The 21,271-nt window shown below is 38.2% G+C and overlaps 1 protein-coding gene across 5 annotated transcripts in view; it reads right to left on the bottom strand.

The window, feature by feature from the left end:
- Window positions 1-21,271, bottom strand: part of LOC129243025 (adenylate cyclase type 2) — a 75,100-nt gene that overhangs the window by 13,879 nt on the left and 39,950 nt on the right. For all 5 annotated transcript variants that reach the window (XM_054880056.1, XM_054880061.1, XM_054880059.1 and 2 more), the window contains 5 exons: window positions 20,838-20,960; window positions 19,125-19,319; window positions 14,543-14,770; window positions 14,042-14,169; window positions 2,245-2,403 (listed from right to left, as the gene is read on the bottom strand). In XM_054880056.1, the coding sequence (XP_054736031.1) occupies window positions 2,245-2,403; window positions 14,042-14,169; window positions 14,543-14,770; window positions 19,125-19,319; window positions 20,838-20,960 (833 nt within the window). The remainder of the gene's footprint in view (window positions 1-2,244; window positions 2,404-14,041; window positions 14,170-14,542; window positions 14,771-19,124; window positions 19,320-20,837; window positions 20,961-21,271) is intronic.

The following is a 21,271-nucleotide window of genomic DNA, read 5'->3' as shown; positions in this document are numbered from 1 at the left end:
AGTTAATTTCTTCCATGCCCACTAATCTTAGAACAGAAATTAAAGCAAAATTAATAAAAGCTCAGGAAAGTAAGTTGAAAACCGTCAATAAGGATAAAGAGACACGAATTTTCAAACCAGGGGATAACACATGAAAACCCTCACCACCGTGGCACGTGAAACCCTTTGCTGCAGAGCAGACGATAGCTTAGGAATTCTGCCAAAATGCAAGCGCGTGAACTGCTCGCGTCACCGTATTCCCACACCTCATGAATCCAAGTTTACCTGCGAATGCTACAAGCGCAACCTGAACCAAGAAGGCCAGCGTGAATGCTACAACAACAACGTAAGCGCAACCTGAACCAACAATGCCAGCGGAAACGGCCACAACAACAGCGTCAGCGCGAGCTACACCAACAGCTACACCGTCCCCGAATTGTGCCAAGATTAGGGACATATAAGAAGGTGAAATTATTTTTAAGTCCTCAGTTGTAATTAGCTCTTTGATAAACCAACAGCGCATAGCACTTAAAAAATAACTTAGTGTTTTCAATGAGCACATAGTGCTCCATACCAGCAAATCATAATTTATATTTTCTTACTTAATTATTACGGATGTATATTACTTGCACATCAAATTAGGAATTTACAATACTAGTCTTAAACTAGTTTTATAGTAATAAGAATAACTTTTCAAAACTTAATAGAAATACTTCAAGTTTGTAATGCATTATATTTATTTTTAATACGAATCGAAATTGTAGAGCTACCTCCTCTAGCCACTGCAGTTTGCATTCGCCTGGACATGGATTCCACCAATTTTTGTGGTAAACGATGACAGTACGTCGTCCCAAACCTTAGTAACCGTAGTTTTGAGAATTTCTTTGTTTGTTTAATTTATTTTCAGTTCCTCTTTAGATGCTCAATATATGTAGTTCATGTCAGGCCTCTGAGTCTAGATTGGATTTTCTCTACAAAATTTAGCTTCCGTCTGTCTCGTCCGTAACATTGGAATCCCTGGGAATCTTGTTATGTTGGGGCTGTTTTGTTATGTTTTCAAAGTTTTTTTTTATTAATTTTTTTTTTTTTCGTATAACATGTCAAAATGTTTCGGCAGATATTGGCTTATTTACAACTTTCGAAAAGGTTAGGTTAGGTTTGACAGTCGCATCACACATAGGAACAGCAATGCCACTAGACCACAAAATGGGTCCGTTGTGAGCCGCAGGGGCTGAGCTACTTCTTGTTAATTTCGATAAATTTGTTTGTGGATTCATTTGAACTTTTGGGTCATTATTTCGTTCATCACATTTTGTTACTGTTTTTCTCCAGAATGTGGAATGTGATCATCCAACAATATCACCAATATCTTGGCATAATTTATTTCTATAATACAATTTTATAATTAAAATTTTCATCTCGCTAGAGACTTCATTCCTCTGACACGACATTTTGCAAATGATCCAAGTAAGTTTTACGATAAATATTAAAAAAAAAATAAAACAACTTTGAAGGCTTTTCTAATGTTACGAGTACATACATAGCGAACTGTACTCAATAAGTTTTTGTACGAATTGTATTTGATTTTCTCTACTATCGTGTAAAATATACAAGTGGTGGAATAAATAAGTAAAACTCACCTTTATTTACTAATGAGTTTGCTATTAAATCTAATGTATCAAAAAAATGCATAGTGCAGCACACCCAATTTTGTGAGCAACTGTATGCACATACATACATACATGCATATAATGGATATAAAGGCATATTCAGTAAAATTTATGATTAATGATTTGACCATACATATCGTTAAATATTTCTGATATAATAAGGCTGTCTTATTGCCATATACCTTAAATACACATAATAAAAACAGTTTTCTTAATAGCCAGCATTTCTCTGCAAGAATTTAAAATATATTTGGTAATCGTGTTAATTTGTGGAACGACATCAAAATTCGGTTAAAGTAGCTGCCCAGAGAGAGGGCACACTTGGACGAAAATCAAATCCGTCCCTTGTGATAAACGATATCAAGGCACACTGTAACTATTTTATAATGATAATAATTATAACCAATGGATTCGTGTGATCAATTCGGGCAGCCCGCTCACTCACAGACACGTGTACCCTCATTGGCAGTTGAAATAGTATTCCTCTATGTCGGCAATAGTATGCAACAGCCCCAAATTTTTATTTGCTTTATTCTTATGTTTCCTCATGCATATACTTTAGCATACCAACTTTATTTTCTTATATTTAACTTACCCCGCTACACCGCCACTTTCCATGTGGTTCGCCAACGTAACATCATCGCTCCAAACGTCAAATTGCCACTTCCGTAAACCAAGGACACCACAAAGAACATTACCAGTGTGAATACCTATACGCATGTCGACATTGATTCCGGTTGCTTCGCGCACATGTCTGCATTGGTAATAAAAGGGGTTAATAACCGATGGTCGTGCAAAGTATTGCGTAACAAAAAATAATATATGAAATTTATGTATCAAAAGAAACAGCACGCAATTCTATATTAGATTTATTTGGTCAAAATACAAAACTATAAAAATATGCCAAATACTTATATGTATATATTATATTAGGCCAGGTCGATTTGTGGGGAGGCAAAAAAATCGCCCATTGCTCTGCAAAAATCATATTCTAGGGATCAAAATAAGAAACTTTGCCGAAGGAACCATGCCTCTAAAACGAATTCTGATGTCCTCCAATTTGGGTCGAACTTTTTAGTTTCTTTTCTCATGTAAAGGGGGAACCCCTCAGGGGAGTTCCAGGAGGTGTGCCACTGGCATGGGTGGATCGGCCGTGCAAAGTTAGTTGGATCTTTCGTTCGACCCAAATTGGGGGACATCAGAATTCGTTTTAGAGGTATGGTTCTTTCGGCAAAGTTTCTTATTTTGATCCCTAGAATACGATTTTCACAGAGCAATGAGCGATTTTTAAATCGACCCGCCCTAGTATATATATATATATATACAGAAAAATATCTTCGAAATATTTTGAAGTAGCTTTTGCCTTCGACCTCCATGAATTTATAAGCTCCCCTGGGGCACCACGGATCTTAAAAAGGTGATAAATCAAAGGAACAAGCATTTTAATCACTACAAATCCATCAATAGTAGTGTGTATATTCATATTAAAATCAGACACAAAAGTTTTTCGGAATTATATCGCTCAAAGAAAAGTTGCACAGATATTCGTACTTGCGTAACATTTGCCGGTAGGCATTCTTAGAGTCTATCTGACACCGTAAACTCTTTTGAAGATTTCTTTAAGGCAAACTTTATCGACGATAGTGCAATAGCCTTAAATTGCAAAGTCTTGATTCTTTCCACGCTCTACCATTTGCATGACTGTTCCTATCTAACTAGGATGTTATCAATGGTGTTTCTTCCATTCACTCATCAATGAAGTGTAATTTAGACGGGCTCTCTTCGAGTTTATTTATATCTAAACTCACCACTGGCACAAAGCATTTGGAAAAGATGGTGAAAGATGAAATGTACTAATTTGTGAAAGCAATAATTAATCAACATCAATATGGCTTTGCCAGTGGGCGTACTAGGGTTACTAACCTGAATGTTGCCTACATAGATTTTTCCAAAATCTTCGATGCTGATTTCCTTTTTTGGTTAAGGTCCTACCTCTCAAACCGAACTTCATATGTCGAAATTGGTGATATCAAATCAAACCTTAAGTGTGCCTCAGGGAGCATTCTTGGAGCGTTATTATTTGTGCTTTTTACAAATGACATTCGCTTCTGTTTTAACCACCCTAAACTTCTGCTCTAAGGAGATGATTTGATTGTTTTCAGCAGACCTACCTGCATCTCGGATATTGCGTTATTACAAAATGCTTTAAACAAACCATCTGAATGGAGTAATTATTTAAATTATGCTCGGTGCATCTAAATCTCTATTTTTATCTAAGCTTGAATCAAATTACATTACTTATTACGTAGTATTATCTTTAAATATTATATTTAAGTCATTTTGTCCCTCTGGTATGTAAGGTTTTGCAACCTCAAATGAGGAAAGGTTCATTTTGATAAAGGAAAATAAATGAATTGAAAAAAAAATTGTATGACGTAGGTTCTGAAGTTTGCGTTGATGACTGATGATGGGAGTGCAAGGGTTAAGTAGCGAGATTTCTTATTTAAACTTAACTTAATGTGCACCAGCATATCATCATCATTATATTAGCTCAGTGATAGTGCTGATTTAGTGAGGTTTATAAAAATGTTTAATCTATTTTGGAAATAAATTTCCTTTTCAAAAGCTCATGAGGAAATGGATTGTTAAAGGATATTTGCTGATTTAAGTAAATGGTTTAAAGACTAAAACGAAATTCTATGAATTATAAAATAGATGCAAATATTGTATTTTCCACAGTTTTCGTGGTAAACCTTTTTTCTTTTTAAAGCTATTTCCACTATATCTAGTTTTGTCTTCGTCCGTTTCACAGTAAACAATTTTACAGCAGTAAATGTCGAAAGTCATATAAAACTGCAGAGTTTTAATTAAGTACCGAAATATTGTAATAAAATGTTGGTTACTCAGCTGTGGCAGGCAAAAGCTACATACAGCTGAACATACTGACAGAATACAAATTAAGTATGAGCAAGGCGAGATTAAAATCAGCCCAGCACATACATTTTACATATGTAAAATAAAATAGGAAATGCTCAGTAAATAACATAAAAAAAGGAAAAAATACTTTTTGTCATATAAGAAACTCAACGGTTCACATTAAATTTATACATACATATGTACGAGCACATAATGTATAAATAATTTGTCTTAAATAATATTAAAATACTATCAGAAAGGTGTCTCGAACGCTCTACTTTTTTCTAGCTTTATTTTTAGTCATTTAGTACTGAAACTTAAATAAAGAAAAAATTAAAAGTAGTACTAAGTGCCACCATTGACAACCAAGATTTTACTTTTGTTATTAACCTAATTTTAATTTAATAGAATTCGGTGCATATTTTAGTGCTGTTATCATTTGTATCCTTTTTTGTCAAAGAAGCATTTAAATTCAGTCATAAAACCAAGTGTACGCGCAACAATAATTGTATGCTGAGCGTATTCCTAGGTCACGTAGGTTTGCACAACTCAAATGCCTTTCAAACATATACATAGGCACTCGTATGCGTATTAGCATAATATTATTTTATTATTTATTTATTTTTACAAGAGTAACAATTATAAATAACTGTCACACGTAAGTACTAAGCGCTGGCTGCCAGGGCCTTCGGCTTATGATAATACAAACTTAAGTATCTATATACTATACATACATACTAATATACTAATTTGTTTTTTTGGGTGAGGTTAAAGTTAAGGGAGGAGGAACTATGGTGGAGAGGAAGGATAGTTTTTGGGGTGAGTGTTAGGAATAGCTGTTATGGATTATATGGCTTGTTCAGAGCTTAATGATCTATAACTTAATCTAGTTTGTGAAATGAATTTACAAATTAAGGAAATACTATTAATATCTGTGTTTTTTAATAAATCAGTGGGCTTGCAGTTAGGAAACATCGCATTTCTACATTCCTCCCATTTTTGGCAGTAGTCAAGAGTATGAAGGGTTGAGTAATCGATGGAGTTGCAGTGAGGACAGAGTGGTTTGGGCGAACCATTTAGCAAATGAGCGTGAGTAGATATTGAATGGCCAATCCTGAGTCGTGTGAATTTTTTTAAAGTTTGACAGGCTATATTAGAGGGATATAAAGGTTTCGCTAGGGTGGGATTGTATTTCTTATAAGGGTGCTGAAAGGTATTCCAATTACTTGCGTAAAATTTATGCAAATGCTCTTGTACCAGCTTTCGAATGTCTTTGTTAGTAATATCATCACTAAAATGTAATGGTTCATGGCCGGCTTCTTTAGCCCTGTTGTCAGCATACACATTTCCTGGTATCCTAGAATGGCCAGGAACCCACATGATTCTTATAGTGTTTTTATTGAGAAGTAATATGTTTCGATTCCAGGATAGCTGGTTGTGCGTTGGGTTTGGGACCCGCCACTTAAAAATCGCCCCCAATGAAAAGTGTAAAAAAGCCTCGGATGAGACCTCCCTATACTGATGACGACCCCTGCAAACGAACTAAGGATTATGATTTGAGGGCATGCACCTGGAATGTCCGGTCCCTTAATGGGGAAGGTGCCTCTGCCCGGCTGGTTGATGTCCTCGTGAGAGTAAAGGCTGACATCACTGCCATCCAAGAGATGCGATGGACGGGGCAAGGTAAGAAAACCATAGGACCTTGCGACGTCTACTACAGCTGCCATGTAAAGGAGCGCAAATTCGGTGTCGGATTTGTTGTGGGAGAGAGACTTCGTCGCCAAGTACTGTCGTTCACTCCGGTGGACGAGCGTCTCGCAACAATCCGCATCAAAGCCCGTTTTTTCAACATATCGCTAATTTGCGCCCACGCCCCGACGGAAGAGAAGGACGATGCGACCAAAGATTCCTTCTATGAGCGCTTGGAACGTTCCTATGAGCGCTGCCCCCGCCACGACATAAAAATCGTGCTTGGCGACTTCAACGCCAGGGTAGGCAAGGAGGGAATTTTTGGTCCCACAGTAGGAAAATTCAGCCTGCACAACGAAACATCCGGTAACGGACAGAGGCTGATCGACTTCGCCGGGGCCCGAAACATGGTAGTCTGCAGCACCAGATTCCAGCATAAGAAGATTCACCAAGCCACCTGGCTGTCTCCTGATCGAAAAACACGAAACCAGATCGATCATGTTGTGATAGATGGAAGACACGCTTCTAGTGTATTAGATGTACGTACGATCCGAGGACCCAACATCGACTCGGATCACTACCTTGTTGCAGCCAAACTGCGCACACGCCTCTGTGCAGCAAAAAACGTGCATCTACCTACGCAAAGAATGTTCGACATAGAAAAGCTGCAATCACAACAGACAGCCAGAAGATTCGCCACTCGACTCTCACTCCTGCTCTCAGAGAGCACTGCCCAACAAACCGGCATGCATGAGCAATAGAGCAACATTTCTCGTTCTCTACGTACCGCCGCCGAAGAAGAAATCGGATTCTGGCGAGCCCGAAAAAACAATTGGTACGACGAGGAATGTCATGCTGCCGCAGAAAGAAAGGATGCCGCCTATAGAGCCACGCTGCGATCGGGCGCAACGCGAGCCATGTGGAATCGCTACAGAGAGCTGAAAAAGGAAGAGAGACGTATTATCCGAAAGAAGAAACGAGAGGCCGAAATACGTGAGTGCGAAGAGCTTGAGATGCTGGCCAACAGGAACAACGCCCGAAAATTCTACCAGAAAGTTCGGCGGCTTACAGAAGGTTTCAAGACCGGGGCGTTTTCCTGTAAGAACAAAGACGGCGAACTGGTGACTGACATACAGAGCAATCTAAAATTATGGAGGGAACACTTCTCGAACCTATTAAACAGTGACAGCTGCGCATGTCACCGAGAAAGTGAAGATCCCGATACCCCAATCGTTGAGGACGGAATTGTCGTTCCGCTACCCGATCATGACGAGGTGAGAATAGCGATAACGCGGCTAAAGAACAACAAAGCCGCGGGCGCCGACGGACTGCCGGCTGAGCTATTCAAACATGGCGGCGAGGAGCTGGTAAGGTGCATGCATCAGGTCCTATGCAAAATATGGTCGGATGAAAGCATGCCTGCCGATTGGAATTTAAGTGTGCTCTGCCCAATCCATAAGAAGGGCGACCCTGCAATTTGTGCCAATTACCGCGGGATTAGTCTTCTAAATATCGCCTATAAGGTTCTAGCGAGCGTATTGTGTGAAAGGCTGAAGCCCACCGTCAACCAACTGATTGGACCTTATCAGTGTGGCTTCAGACCTGGGAAGTCCACTATCGACCAAATATTCTCAATACGCCAAATCTTGGAAAAGACCCATGAAAAGAGAATCGACACACACCATCTTTTCGTCGACTTCAAAGCTGCATTCGACAGTACGGAAAGGAGTTACCTGTATGCCGCGATGTCTGAATTTGGTATCCCCGCAAAACTAATACGGCTATGTAAGATGACGTTGCTCAACACCAGCAGCGCCGTCAGAATTGGGAAGGACCTCTCCGAGCCGTTTGATACTAAACGAGGTTTCAGACAGGGTGACTCGCTGTCGTGTGACTTCTTTAACCTGATGTTGGAGAGCATCGTACGAGCCGCAGAACTTAATCGCTCAGGCACAATATTTTATAAGAGCGTACAATTGTTGGCGTATGCCGACGATATGGACACCATTGGCCTTAACAACCGCGCTGTTAGTTCTGCCTTCTCCAAACTGGATAAAGAGGCAAAGCGAATGGGTTTGGTGGTGAACGAGGACAAAACGAAGTACCTCCTGTCTTCAAACAAACAGTCGGCGCACTCGCGTATCGGAACCCACGTCACTGTAGACAGTTATAATTTCGAGGTTGTAAAAGACTTCGTCTATTTAGGAACCAGCATTAACACCGATAACAATGTCAGCCTTGAAATCCAACGTAGAATCTCTCTTGCCAACAAGTGCTACTTTGGACTAAGTAGGCAACTGAGCAGTAAAGTCCTCTCTCGACGAACAAAACTAACACTCTACAAGACTCTCATCATGCCCGTCCTAATGTATGGCGCAGAAGCTTGGACGATGACAACATCCGATGAAGCGACGCTTGGAGTGTTCGAGAGAAAGATTCTGCGTAAGATTTTTGGACCTTTGCACGTTGGCAATGGCGAATATCGCAGACGATGGAACGATGAGCTGTATGAGCTTTACGACGACATAGACATAGCGCAGCGAATAAAGATCCAGCGGCTACGTTGGCTGGGTCATGTCGTCCGAATGGATACAAACGCTCCGGCTTTGAAAGTATTCGATGCGGTACCAGCTGGTGGTAGCAGAGGAAGAGGGCGGCCTCCTCTGCGTTGGAAAGATCAGGTGGAGAAGGACTTGGCTTCACTTGGTGTGTCCAACTGGCGCCGGTTAGCACGAGAAAGAAACGACTGGCGCGCTTTGTTAAACTCGGCCAAAATCGCGTAAGCGGTTATAGCGCCAATTAAGAAGAAGAATATGTTTCGAATGGTTGTAACTAGTGGTGTTTCGTTTCTCTGGTTCTTAATAGCATCCAAAGTAGATTTGCTATCGCTGCAAATTATAAATTTTCTCTTTTTCTGGGAAGCGTATTTAACTGCTACAAGTAATGCAGCTGCTTCGGCTGTGAATACCGAGCAGTATATTGGCAATGAACCGACAGCAATGGTGACACCAAGATGATTTGTTACTGCAAACGTAGTATTGGTGTCCGTTTTGGATCCGTCTGTATAAATAGTCTCCCAATCACTCTCCAATTGAGCTAATGTTTGGTTGAAGTGCTGAAGATATACCTCTGAAGAAGTAGATTCCTTTGGTAAGTTAGACAGGTCTGTTAACAGGAACTCATCAGGATCAATGTTTGGAGGAAAGGCTGGAATTGGTATCAACCTCGGTTTTGAAATTATACTCAATTGCTGGTATAATTCAACGCAGCGTTGAATGGCGGAAGGCTTATTGTTTTTTTTCCTGACGTAAGCAGAGCTGAGTTGACTTGTGAGAAACGAATTTCATTTCTACAGAGCAGAAGCTTTGGCAAGAGAATCGTTGTATTACGCATAGCTCTGAGGGTTATATCCGGTAATCCAGCTTCAGTGAGAACAACTTTCGTTGGGGACGTCGGAAAAGCACGAATACTTCTTCGGGCTGCTGCATGGTAGGGAATAGTAGGTTTAGATTTACTTTTGAACAATTTCCATAAATACAAAGCCCAAAATCGATTTTTGATAGCAATAATGCCTTTGTGATATTTACAAGTACTTGTGGATGTATATGACAATGTTTTGATGACAAAAATTTAATTATATTTAGTCTAGCAAATAAACTTAGTCTAGTAGCTTTACAATGCTCTTTGTAAGTAAGTTTTTTATCGAATATTAAACCTAGTATTTTGAGTGAGTTACAATGAGGAATTAGTGTATTTGAGAAGGTTAATGTAGGAAAGTGACAGACATGTTTTCTACACAAATGAAAGGTAGAGCATTTGTTCGTTGAGATAATAGCTCCCGATGATTCGGACCATTTACATATATTACTTAGTATATTAGAGAAAATATTGTTAACTTGTGTAAGGTCTTTTATTTTTGAGAAAATCAAAACGTCATCTGCGTATGTGAAATGTTCTACAAGTGAGTTAGAGGTAATGATTGAACTGATTTCGTTAAATGCTATTGTGAACAACGTCACCGAAAGCGGTGAGCCTTGGGGAATACCATTTGTTAGTTTATAAGTCTGCGATCTGTAGTTCCTCACGCTGACTGAGAGTTTCCGGTTGCTTAAGAAGGATTTAACGAAGTTAAATATTTTGGTGCCAACTTTCCAGCGTTTAAGTTGCCTGAGTACCACATGTATGCCAATCCTATCAAACGCTTTCTCAAAATCTAACTTCAATACTGAGACATGAGTACTTGATGCTAGAGCTGTGTTAGAAAAATGCTCAAAATATAAAAGCGGTTCAATAACACCCACGCCTTTTTGGAAACCAAATTGGTGGGAAGAGATAAATCCGTTTATTTTTGCAAACCACATTATTCGTACCGCTATAATTTTTTCCAATATTTTGGATATACATGGAAGTAGGGATATTGGAGGAAAGTTAGCAGTGAGGTTGGAAGGTTTATTTGGTTTTGGGATGGGGATAATTAAGGCTGATTTCCACGCTTGAGGAAAAACACCTGAAGTGAATATATCATTATAAAGATTTACTAGTCTATTCTTTAAGGCGTAGGGTAAATTTTTCAATATTGTGTAGGAAATTTTATCTGCCCCAGGTGTTTTTCCTGACATTTTAAAAATCGTGGAGTCAAATTCGTAAGTTGAAATTGACATTTCAATTAAGGAGGCTTTGGGTGAAGGGGAAGAATTTGAATAACTGTAATGAATGAAGCGGTTTTTTTGAGTGTTGAATTTGGGATGAAAATTGCAATTATGTGAATAAGCTGACCAAGATTTGGCAAATAGTTCGGCGATATCTTGTGGAGAGTAAATAGGTTTTTGCCCATTGTATACGAATGGTATGTGAAAACGAGGGGAGGAACCAGTTAGCATTCTTATGTCAGACCAAATCTGTTTAGGATTAGACGAAGGGGTGATATTGGACGTAATTTTTTCCAATGATTTTCTTTTAGCAGCCTTTAACTCTCTTCTGAACACTGCGTTTGCTTTTTTGAAGTTGATTAAATTAGATTCATTCATTGTTTTCTTATATATTGTCCAAAACGTTTGTTTTTTATTTCTCAAAGAGGTAAGCAAATTAGACCAATAAGGTAACTTTGCGGAAAAGTGTTTAGTGCTTGTTTGTGGTATTGATATGTGGGCAGAAGAACGGATTATAGATTTAATATTAGCTGCTTCCCTGTTGATGTTGTGTGATACTAGTTTTTTATTCGTTAAATCAACAGCAATGCTTTGGAACCTAACCCAGTCTGCCTTATCTGTAATAAACTTTGCTATTGGCTTGACTTCGTACCACTTTGGAATGGAAATAGACGTTATCAGAGGAAAGTGATCGCTGCCATGTAGTTCGCTTAGAGTGCGAGAGGAAAATTTGGGAGAAATGGATGCGGAAACAAGGATTACATCAGGATGGGTGAAAGATTTGTGGGTTGAAAAGTGCGTTGGTTGGCCATCGTTTAAAACAATAAGAATTTGAGATAAAATGAGGTCTTCAATGGTTTTTCCTCTACCATTAGTGGTTTTAGAGCCCCATAAAGGGCTCCAAGCATTAAAGTCTCCCAAAACTACTAATGGGGTTGATATATTAATTAAGTCAATTAACTCCTTGCAGTTAAAGTTTTGATGGGGAGGGATGTAGCAATTAAGTATGGTAATTTTGAAACCAATGTCTATTTGTATAGCTAAACATGATATATTAGAGTTAATAGTTATTAATTTATGGTTAATTGTTCTTCTAATGAAGAATGCAATACCTTGCTTACAACTGGTGTTCTGAGGGAAATTATGAAAGTAGCTGATGTATTTATTTGGAGGGTATGCAGTTTTATTAAATGGAATGTGAGTTTCTTGTAATGCGATTATTTCTGGTTGCAATTCGTTATTATATATTATATATAATATCGATATTTAGGTCGACATAGTTATTAAAAAGACCATTTATGTTCCACTGTAATATTCGCATCACTTACTCTATGTTATGTGAATGGATACCATTGCTATAGACACATAATAGAGGAGGAGGTGAAGAAGTGTCGGAGGAAGAGAGCTGTGAGAGTAAGGAAGTAATCTTGGTATTAGTAGTGTAGTTATCAACTGCATTAATAGCTGCGAGATCAATAGTTCTATCGGTGTTTTCATTGTTTTCTTTCGCGTTTATGTTACAGGTGCTGATATTATCGTTGTTGCTGCTAGAGGAGAGGAAACCGGTTTCTAGGTTAATATTATAATTGTTGTTGGAGGATAAGGTTGATGTTGACTTGAATGATGTAGTTGGTGTGTTTGGAATATTTTCGTTGGAAGAGTTTCTCTTAAATATCTTTTCATTACTGTTATGAGTAGAGTTATTTTGGAGATTGCTAGTGGTAATTTCGTTGTTGGGATTTATTTGTTGGTTGGAAGTTGAATTTTTTATTGCTGTTGAAAAGGAGAGGGAATGCTCATTAAGAGCAGGAGGAATTTGCATTCGATGTATTTTTATTGCTTCACGCATGCTACACTTCTTGTCCGTTTTAATGACTATTATCTGTTTCATTTGCACATATTTCGGGCATGTTCTATTAGAGGCAGCATGGTTGCCCGAACAATTTACACAGATAGTACGGGAGCATGGCGAGGGGGTATGAGGGGGGAGAGCGCATGTGTCGCAAACAGGTGTATTATTGCAGCGCTTGGTGGTATGGCCAAGAATTTGACAGTTTCGGCACCTCATTGGGTTGGGGTAATACGGCCTTACCTTGGTGGTATACCAGGAGACCTCAACTTTTTCTGGTAATGTGTATAAATCGAATGTAAGTAAAACAACACCACTGGCAATAGATTGACCTTCAATATGCTTGACAAATTTATACGCTGATACTACGCCTTGATCGCTCATATTCTCAACTATCTCAGCCTCGGGAATGTCGTTGAGACAAGGTGCAAATATTGTACCCTTGGAATGATTGAGGTTATGGTGCATTTCGAACTTTACATCGCAAATTCCAATAAGTTTAGTAGTAGCTAAAAATTTCTTCGCAACTGAAGCGTTCTTCACAAAAAGCAATAAGCTGCCATCTCTTAGGTTAGATATTTCGATATTTTCTGAGGAAATATTCTTTAGAGCTTTGTGGACAGCAAAGCAAGAATATTTGTTTAGTGGTTTGTTGGAATTAATAGCACTTCCTACAATATATTTAGGGTTATCTTTCTTCACCGAAGGTAAAGCCGGAAATATTTCTTTTGTATTATTTTGTATTTTTTTTCGTTTTGGTTTGGGACTTGAGGACAACAGGGCAAACCTGTTATCTCCAAGGGAAGGTCCCCCAGGGGACATTTTACCTTAAAACCTTATTAGAACACCGGAAAAAATTGTACGTCTTATTAAATTAAAGATAATGAGTAAAGCAAATTTGAAACAAAGTTGAAAAAGAACGCAAATGAAACGCGAATGAAACGCAAAAGAAAATCACCGATATCGCTACTAAACACAACCGTACGCTATGAATGTTAGTCGATGACTGATTAGCATAATAAATTCGTAAATATACTTGTGCTATATGATAAGCAACGTGACACCCAAGCGTGCTTGCCAAAGGAGGCCCACGTCGAAAGCTGCGAACGCACAACATCCAGTTTAAACAAAATTTTCTGTCGTTTGTGCAACAGCTTCTGCGCTAAATAAACACTTTGTATACACATGCGTGGATATTAGTATGAGTCAGCATGAGAATCGATGTATACATACACATACATACATTCACATTTATCAGCACAGAGCTTTTCAAGTACATGCACACTCACCTTATGGCATCGATCATCTGTAGACCCATGTTTACACAATTTGCAGCGTGTTGCGGCCGTGATATGGGCAGTCCGGACACGCAGTAGTAGCAGTCACCGAGAATTTTAATACGCAAGCATTGGTTTTCCTGTGAATAAACGGTGCAGTGCCGCAATAAAGGATGTTAACAACATTGATATATGTATGTCCACATACGCACACACACAGAAATGAAGTTAGAAATGGATGAAATAAGAATATAAGAAAATCATTTGGAGAAACTAACGAATTTGTGCCTTAATTACTTGACCGGTCTTGAGTTATGGGAAATAATAATAAAAATGATATAACAAATTTCAAAGTGATAGATATCAGAGCCAATAATTACTTCAATGTCATAACATATACTTAGTAATTGTATAAAATACATATGTAGATATATACATATCACACATTGTTGATTATTGGGTTTGATGGCATGTAATTACGTTAAAAAAATCATCTTTAACGAGTTTACCTACCCCTGCGATTTGGTCGAAGCGCCCGAAAAGATCATTCAGTGTCTTTACTAGATCACTGGCAGAAAGTTGCTCTGATAATGGAGTGAAATTTACAATATCCGCATACAAAATTGACACATTGTTATGGCGCTGGACGTGCAGCTCGTGAAAGCGTGTGGCTGATGTAGTGGTCTGGCCTCCAGCGCGTTGACAGGCATCAGCCATCTTGAGCATAATACTACGTTTCACCTGTAGTCGCCGGAAATAATATTGGGAAATCACGGCAATAAACAAACTTCCAGTTTTACTATAAATATATCATATGCACATACATATATATCGGTGTATATACAGTGAACCAATAAAGTCTAGGTACAAATACATCTTCTATATACTAGTATAATAAAGCTCGTCAAAAATATTAGTTTGAGAAAAAAGAAATGCATTATTTTTTCAGTAGATGGCTGTAGTGATCGATGTTTCGTAAAGTATCGATCAAACAATTTCAGGTTTATGCTTGTTGTCAAAGTGACATTTCACACTAAAAAAATTCGTTTGCTGTTTTTTTCTTGCTCTATTCAGTTGTGAGTTACAGGGTGTTAGCAATGGAAGTCAACAAAGAGAAAATTAGGTTCGTATTATAGTTTTTCTTTGAAAAAGTTAAAAGGGCAAGGCCGCTGAATGGTGTTTATGATGCCTAGACTGTAACAGTTAATTACGTGCAATTTTGGCTTCGTCGATTCCGGTCAGGCATTTTTGATGTTAAAGGTGCATCTTGCACAGGCAGGCCCGCCGTCGAAAATGGCTATACAATTACAGAAATAATGGAGGTTAACCTGCATGTTAGTAGTCGTAGCATCACCCAGGATCGCCATAAAACAGTCGTAAACAAAAATAATGGGTTTCATTTTACTAAAAAATAAAAATGAGGGACTATTTTGTTTCCAAACTTCCAAAATATGATATTTCAGCTGGCTCTCAGCAGTTTTACCTTATACAATTTGCATCATGATTTCCACCTTGAAATCAGTAAATATTGCTGGTATCCTCCTTTCCTTTCCCAAATCCAAAATGTGCTCTATGACTAATCATATAACATATATTGTATGTACATATAATATATGTGTGTAATGGTGGCGGAGTATGCAGTTGCTAACGGTATGGGGGAAAGCGCATGTTATCGTTACCCAGTTGTTGCACACTGAAATACAAATATAGCTCGAGGATTTCCAAATACATAAGATTGTCTGATGCAAATAAAGGGTGATTTTTTAAGAGCTATAAGAAAGGTTTTTCAAAAAAACACACGCAAAATTCAGAAAAATGCATGACATTTTTTTTTAAATCGATAGTACAGTCCATATAATTTAATGTTTGAAGATTATTTCATGCAAATATTGACCGCGACTGCGCTTCAAATGGTCCATCCGCTTAGTCCAATTTTGGCATACTCTTTCCAATGTTTCGGGCGGTATCTCACATATAAATGCTTTAATGTTGTCTTCCAACGCGTTAATAAAAGCAGGTTTGTCTGAATAGACATGAGCTTTAACATATATATATGTTTATAACGGGTGGGTCATATAGCGTTTGCTTCACTGCGTTTGAACCACCTATATTTTTGAGAATGGTAACACAAATGACATGTCAAATGTGTTTATAATTTACTTAAAGATTTGACATTTACGAAATGGGACGCTATACGCTTGAACAAAATTGGGAAATATAGAAAACCTATTTCCAAAGTGGAGTCTTTTTCTTCTTTTCTGATTTTCACATCGGTGGCTACGTCAATAAGCAAAATTGTCGGATTTGGGGCTCAGAAAATCCACACGTTACTGTACAGAAGCAAATGCATCCACAACGAGTCACTGTTTGGTGCGGTTTTTGGTCTAGCGGCATCATCGGGCCATTTTTTTCGAAAATGAGCGAGGAGCCGCGGTTACAATAAATGGCGAGTGTTACCGTGACATGCTCAACGAGTTGTTTCCAAAAATTGAAGAGGATGACATGGACGACATTTGGTTTTAACAGACTGCCAAAGTTACACTCCAACTTTTGGCTACCGTTTTTGAAAACCATATAATCAGCCGAAATTCCGATAACAATTGGCCGCCTCGGAGCTGTGATTTAAGCCTGTTGGACTATTTTTTTGTGGGGAGCCGTTAAGGACAAATGCTATGCAAACCATCCAGAGACGATTGATGCTTTAAAACACGAAACCGAAGTTGCCATTCATGAAATTGGAGCCCAAACAATCGAAAATGTGCTTAAAAATTGGGTTGATTGAATGGCCTACTGTAAAGCCAGTCGTGGCAGTCATTTGAACGATATTATTTTTCATTCATAAATGACAATGTTCAATCTTCAAAATAAAAGAAAAAGTTTGAAAAATATTGATTAGTTTTTTTTTTTTTTTATAGCCGATTCAAAAAGCAAATTTTACATGGCCCACCCTATATATAATTGGCGCGTACGCCCCGTTTGGGTGTTTGACCGAGCTCCTCCTCCTATTTGTGGTGTGCGTCTTGATGTTGTTCCACAAATGGAGTAACCTACAGTTTTAAGCCGACTCCAAACGGCAGATATTTTTATGAGGAGCTTTTTCATGGCAGAAATGCACTCCTGAAAAGGGGTGACCGCTATTAGAAAAATCGTTTTCTTAATTTTGGTGTTTCACCGAGATTCGAACCGACGTTCTCTCTGTGAATTCCGAATGGTAGTCACGCACCAACCCATTCGGCTACGGAGGCCGGTTTAACATAGCTCCACAAAAAATAATCTAAAGGCGTTATATCGCACGATCTGGGTGGCCAATTGACAGGTCCCTAACGTGAAATAAAATGTTCACCGACCTCGCTTCTCAACAAGTCTATTGTTACGCGTGCTGTGTGGCATGTGGAACCGTCTTGTTGAAACCACATGTTATGCAAGTCAAGCTCTTGCATTTTGGGCGAAAAAAAGTTGGATGTCATTTCACGGTAGCGCTCACCATTCAAAGATACGTTACGATTCGCAGTGTCTTTGAAGAAGTACGGTCCAACGATACCTCCAGCCCATAAACCGCACCAAACTGTGATCTTTTCTGGATACATTGGTAGCTCTTGCAATTCTTCTGGCTGATCTTCACTCAAAAATCGACAATTCTGCTTATTTACGTACCCATTGATCCAAAAATGAGCTTCGTCGCTGAACATCATTTTTCGATAAAAAAGTGGATCTTCGGCCAACTTTCCATGAGCCCATTCACCAAAAGTTCTGTGCTGTGGTAGGTCGTTCGGCTTCAATTCTTGCACCAGCTGTATTTTGAAAGGTTTCACACCTAAATCCTTTCGCAAAATTTTCTACGTTGTTGAGTAACAGAGGCCCAATTGCTGCGAATGGCGACGAATCGATAATTGATGGTCATCATTAACTCTGGGCGATACAGCTGCGATATTTTCTTCAGTTCGCACTCTACGTAAGCGTGTTGGTGGTTTGATGTCCAATAATGTAAATTTGGTTCTAAATTTAGTCACAATAGCTCGAATAGCCGCTTCAGTGGGTCGATTAAACTGACCATAAAATGGAAGAAGCGCGCGATAAACTTTCTTAACAGAACACGCATTTTTATAATAAAATTCAATGATTTGCAAGCGTTGTTCGTTTGTAAGACGATTCATGGTTAAATTATAGACCAAACTAAATATGTTTGACAGTGAATCAAAACACGAAACGTGCGTCAGCTGTTTAAACCAACTGTTTAAAAAGATAATAGTTAAAAAATCACCCGTTACCAAATTGCCAACGAGATCTGCATATATTCCGCCCCAAACCATTATTCTTTCACCAGCATGCTTGACCGTGGGCATTAAGTTGTTTCCTTGTAGCTACTTATTGACACCCTTGCTCATTTTTTTATTTCATTTAATTTACAAATTTTGAACTTTTATACGTCTCATTAATACAACATCCTCCCAAAACGAAGCAAACCAGATTACCGACTTATAAAAAGGACAACCCCTATTGTCGCATGGATTGGAAGCGCTCGAAAGAATTTCTTAGGTTAACAAAGCCTCAACCTTCTTCCCTAACTGAAACGAGTCCGATTCAACTAGGTATTCTGCGATAAATCGGCCCTTTGTTTTACATTCAAATCACCATTCATAGTTCGATTTTATAATACCATTCTCACTAGAATGGACCCTTGCCATTATATGAGAAATAACATTTTAATATTAGCCCTTTCTTTATCTTCAGGAAGAAAAAATAAATAAAGCCGCAGACACAATAATTAAAGAACAGACACAATATTGAGTATTTTCCCTTCTTTGCATTACCGCTGCTACGAGGCGTTACATGAAATATAACGACATCAATCACCATCGACGTAATGCTGATCTTATATTATATAGGCACTAAGATTTCTGGAAATTTTTAACAAAATGCGCTACTGAAAAATTTAAATTTAAAATTTATTGATTCCCTGTATACCTTCATACATGTACATATTACATATGTATATATACATACTTTATATGCATATACATATTAAGATTACTATGTCCGTGTATGCATACAGAAAATTTCGAATATGAGTGTGCATATGTACTCTGTTACTTACCTCTGCTGCAATGTAGGCGGGTATGACGCTTAACAGCAGCTGCTCTTGTTGCTCCCGCTCGCATTCGAGTTTGACGCGCTGTTCAATTCCTGTTCGTGTACCGTCAACAGTGCGGTTGTGTGCCGCATCTGACATAATGCGATAGTAAAGGCCGGAAACGGATGCCGTGGCCAACATGATAATTTCGCCAAAGAGCTGCAGAGAAAGAGGGAATAAAGCTCGAAGTAGCTGTAAAGATTGGGCGAGTACCGTAATATTGAACCAATTTCTAGGCGCATTGCTTATGTGCACGCAAAATGTCTGAGTATGACGTGCCATGCAAAATGTTTTCGACGTTCAATTGGATTTTTCATTGAAAGTACGTATTGACATATTGACGTTATTAATGTATATGTATGTATGTATGTAAATTTGTTAGTCATCAAGCAACCAACACTGCGTAAGCAATCAATGCGGAGCACTCTTAATCTTCCAGCTGGTAGTTCACATTGTACATTTATCCTTAGAAAAGGTTGTGTGCGATCTGTAAAGTATGCTTCATAGTGCTTATGCCTCCACTTGCCATATTGTTCATGCTACCTGGTAGTGGTGTAGTACTCGTAAATCAATTGATTGCAATCCAATTACAACGAAATGACTTTTTGTCGTTTTTATAGTAGTGACCATTGTCGAACAAAAAGCTATTAACCAAAGCCTACTTTATCTTGCACAGCACACATTTCAGGCTCAAAGTGTTAATATTTGTATGTATTATGTGTATAGACCCAGCAGTAAAAGTTTTAAATAAAGTTTATGTCACACACTGGTTCTAACGGCTCGTCTAACGTGGCTCGTCTTGTTGTTATTATATTTTTACTGAAAGTAATATGCTTTCGAATATCAGAGAGAGAAAGAGAGAGAGAGAGAGAGAGAGAGAACATGCAGAGACCGTTTCCTCATAAATGGAAAATAAATACAGAGAGCTGCAGGTTTACCAATTAAATGTAGTTTAATAATGAAGTAGCAATCAGTTTTTTGCCACCAAGTACAGATTAGCACCACTCTAGAATTGGCAAGTTTTATAAATACATATATACCTGCATTTATGTTTTCAAATAGAGCCTTTATATGCACATATGCTTAAGCCAATATTTTTTCTAAGGTACAAGCAAAGATGAAAATAGTGCACTAAACTTTAAGTCCCACTAATTTTTATAATGGCGAAAATGTATACTGTTCAATGACGTTTGCGCATAGTGGATTCGGGCCCTTTTCCATTATCACTGGGGGGTATAATGATAATTTTAAACTGCAACCTGCAGTAGTGGAATTGAAAATATTCTAACTAAATTAAAAAGTTATCTGACATTATAACAACGAAAAGTGTGAGTGTTTTAAGGAATATATGTTACAACATACATATATATAATACATACATAACAAATAGATTGATAAATAGCAATGAATTAATTATAAAATATTGGGAGAGTATCTGAATATTTAGTGGGAACCATTTCTGAAGGAATAATATTAATTGACTAGCACTAAACTCCTACTTAAAAGTTTATTTCACGATGACTATTATTTATAACAGAGGCAGTGGTATGCATTTAGGTTTTGTTTCAATGAAAATATGGTTAATAGTATCCACCATCTGTAGTACTATTAGTGTAGTGTAGTTAACTCAAAACTTAGTGCGCTGCCCCCATCTATGGGTGCAAATAAATCACTTACCAATGGTAGGCTAGGCGTATAGTCCTCGCTGGTTGTAATGCGATAGATAATGTGAACAGCCGTCATGAAGAATGCCAATACCACAGATACTGGCCAGGATATCGGTAACATTGTGTGTATACCCTAAGAAAATAATAATATTTCTTAAATTCGTGGCCATAAAAATGCATTAATGAATTTATATTTAACGGGGCTTGTTCGAGGCACATAATAAAAGCGGCGATATTGGAGCACTTAGAAATGTTTGCAACCTTGTTGCAAATGCTAAGCTGATACTTTTCTGTTGTCCTGCTCTTATTTTGCATAGATGGGCGAAGGTGTATACGCAATAATTAATAACGAAATAATTAATTTTCTACAAATATTTTTCTTGATAATCGATATTGGCGGCAATTTACTATGGGAAAACTGTAAAGAAAATAATGAAGGAGTCG

The sequence above is a fragment of the Anastrepha obliqua genome, chromosome 3 (genome assembly GCF_027943255.1).
Source record: "Anastrepha obliqua isolate idAnaObli1 chromosome 3, idAnaObli1_1.0, whole genome shotgun sequence".
Lineage (NCBI taxonomy): Eukaryota > Metazoa > Arthropoda > Insecta > Diptera > Tephritidae > Anastrepha > Anastrepha obliqua.
The sequence above is the reverse complement of the archived record's forward strand: the minus strand, read 5'-3'. Positions and strand labels throughout refer to the sequence as shown.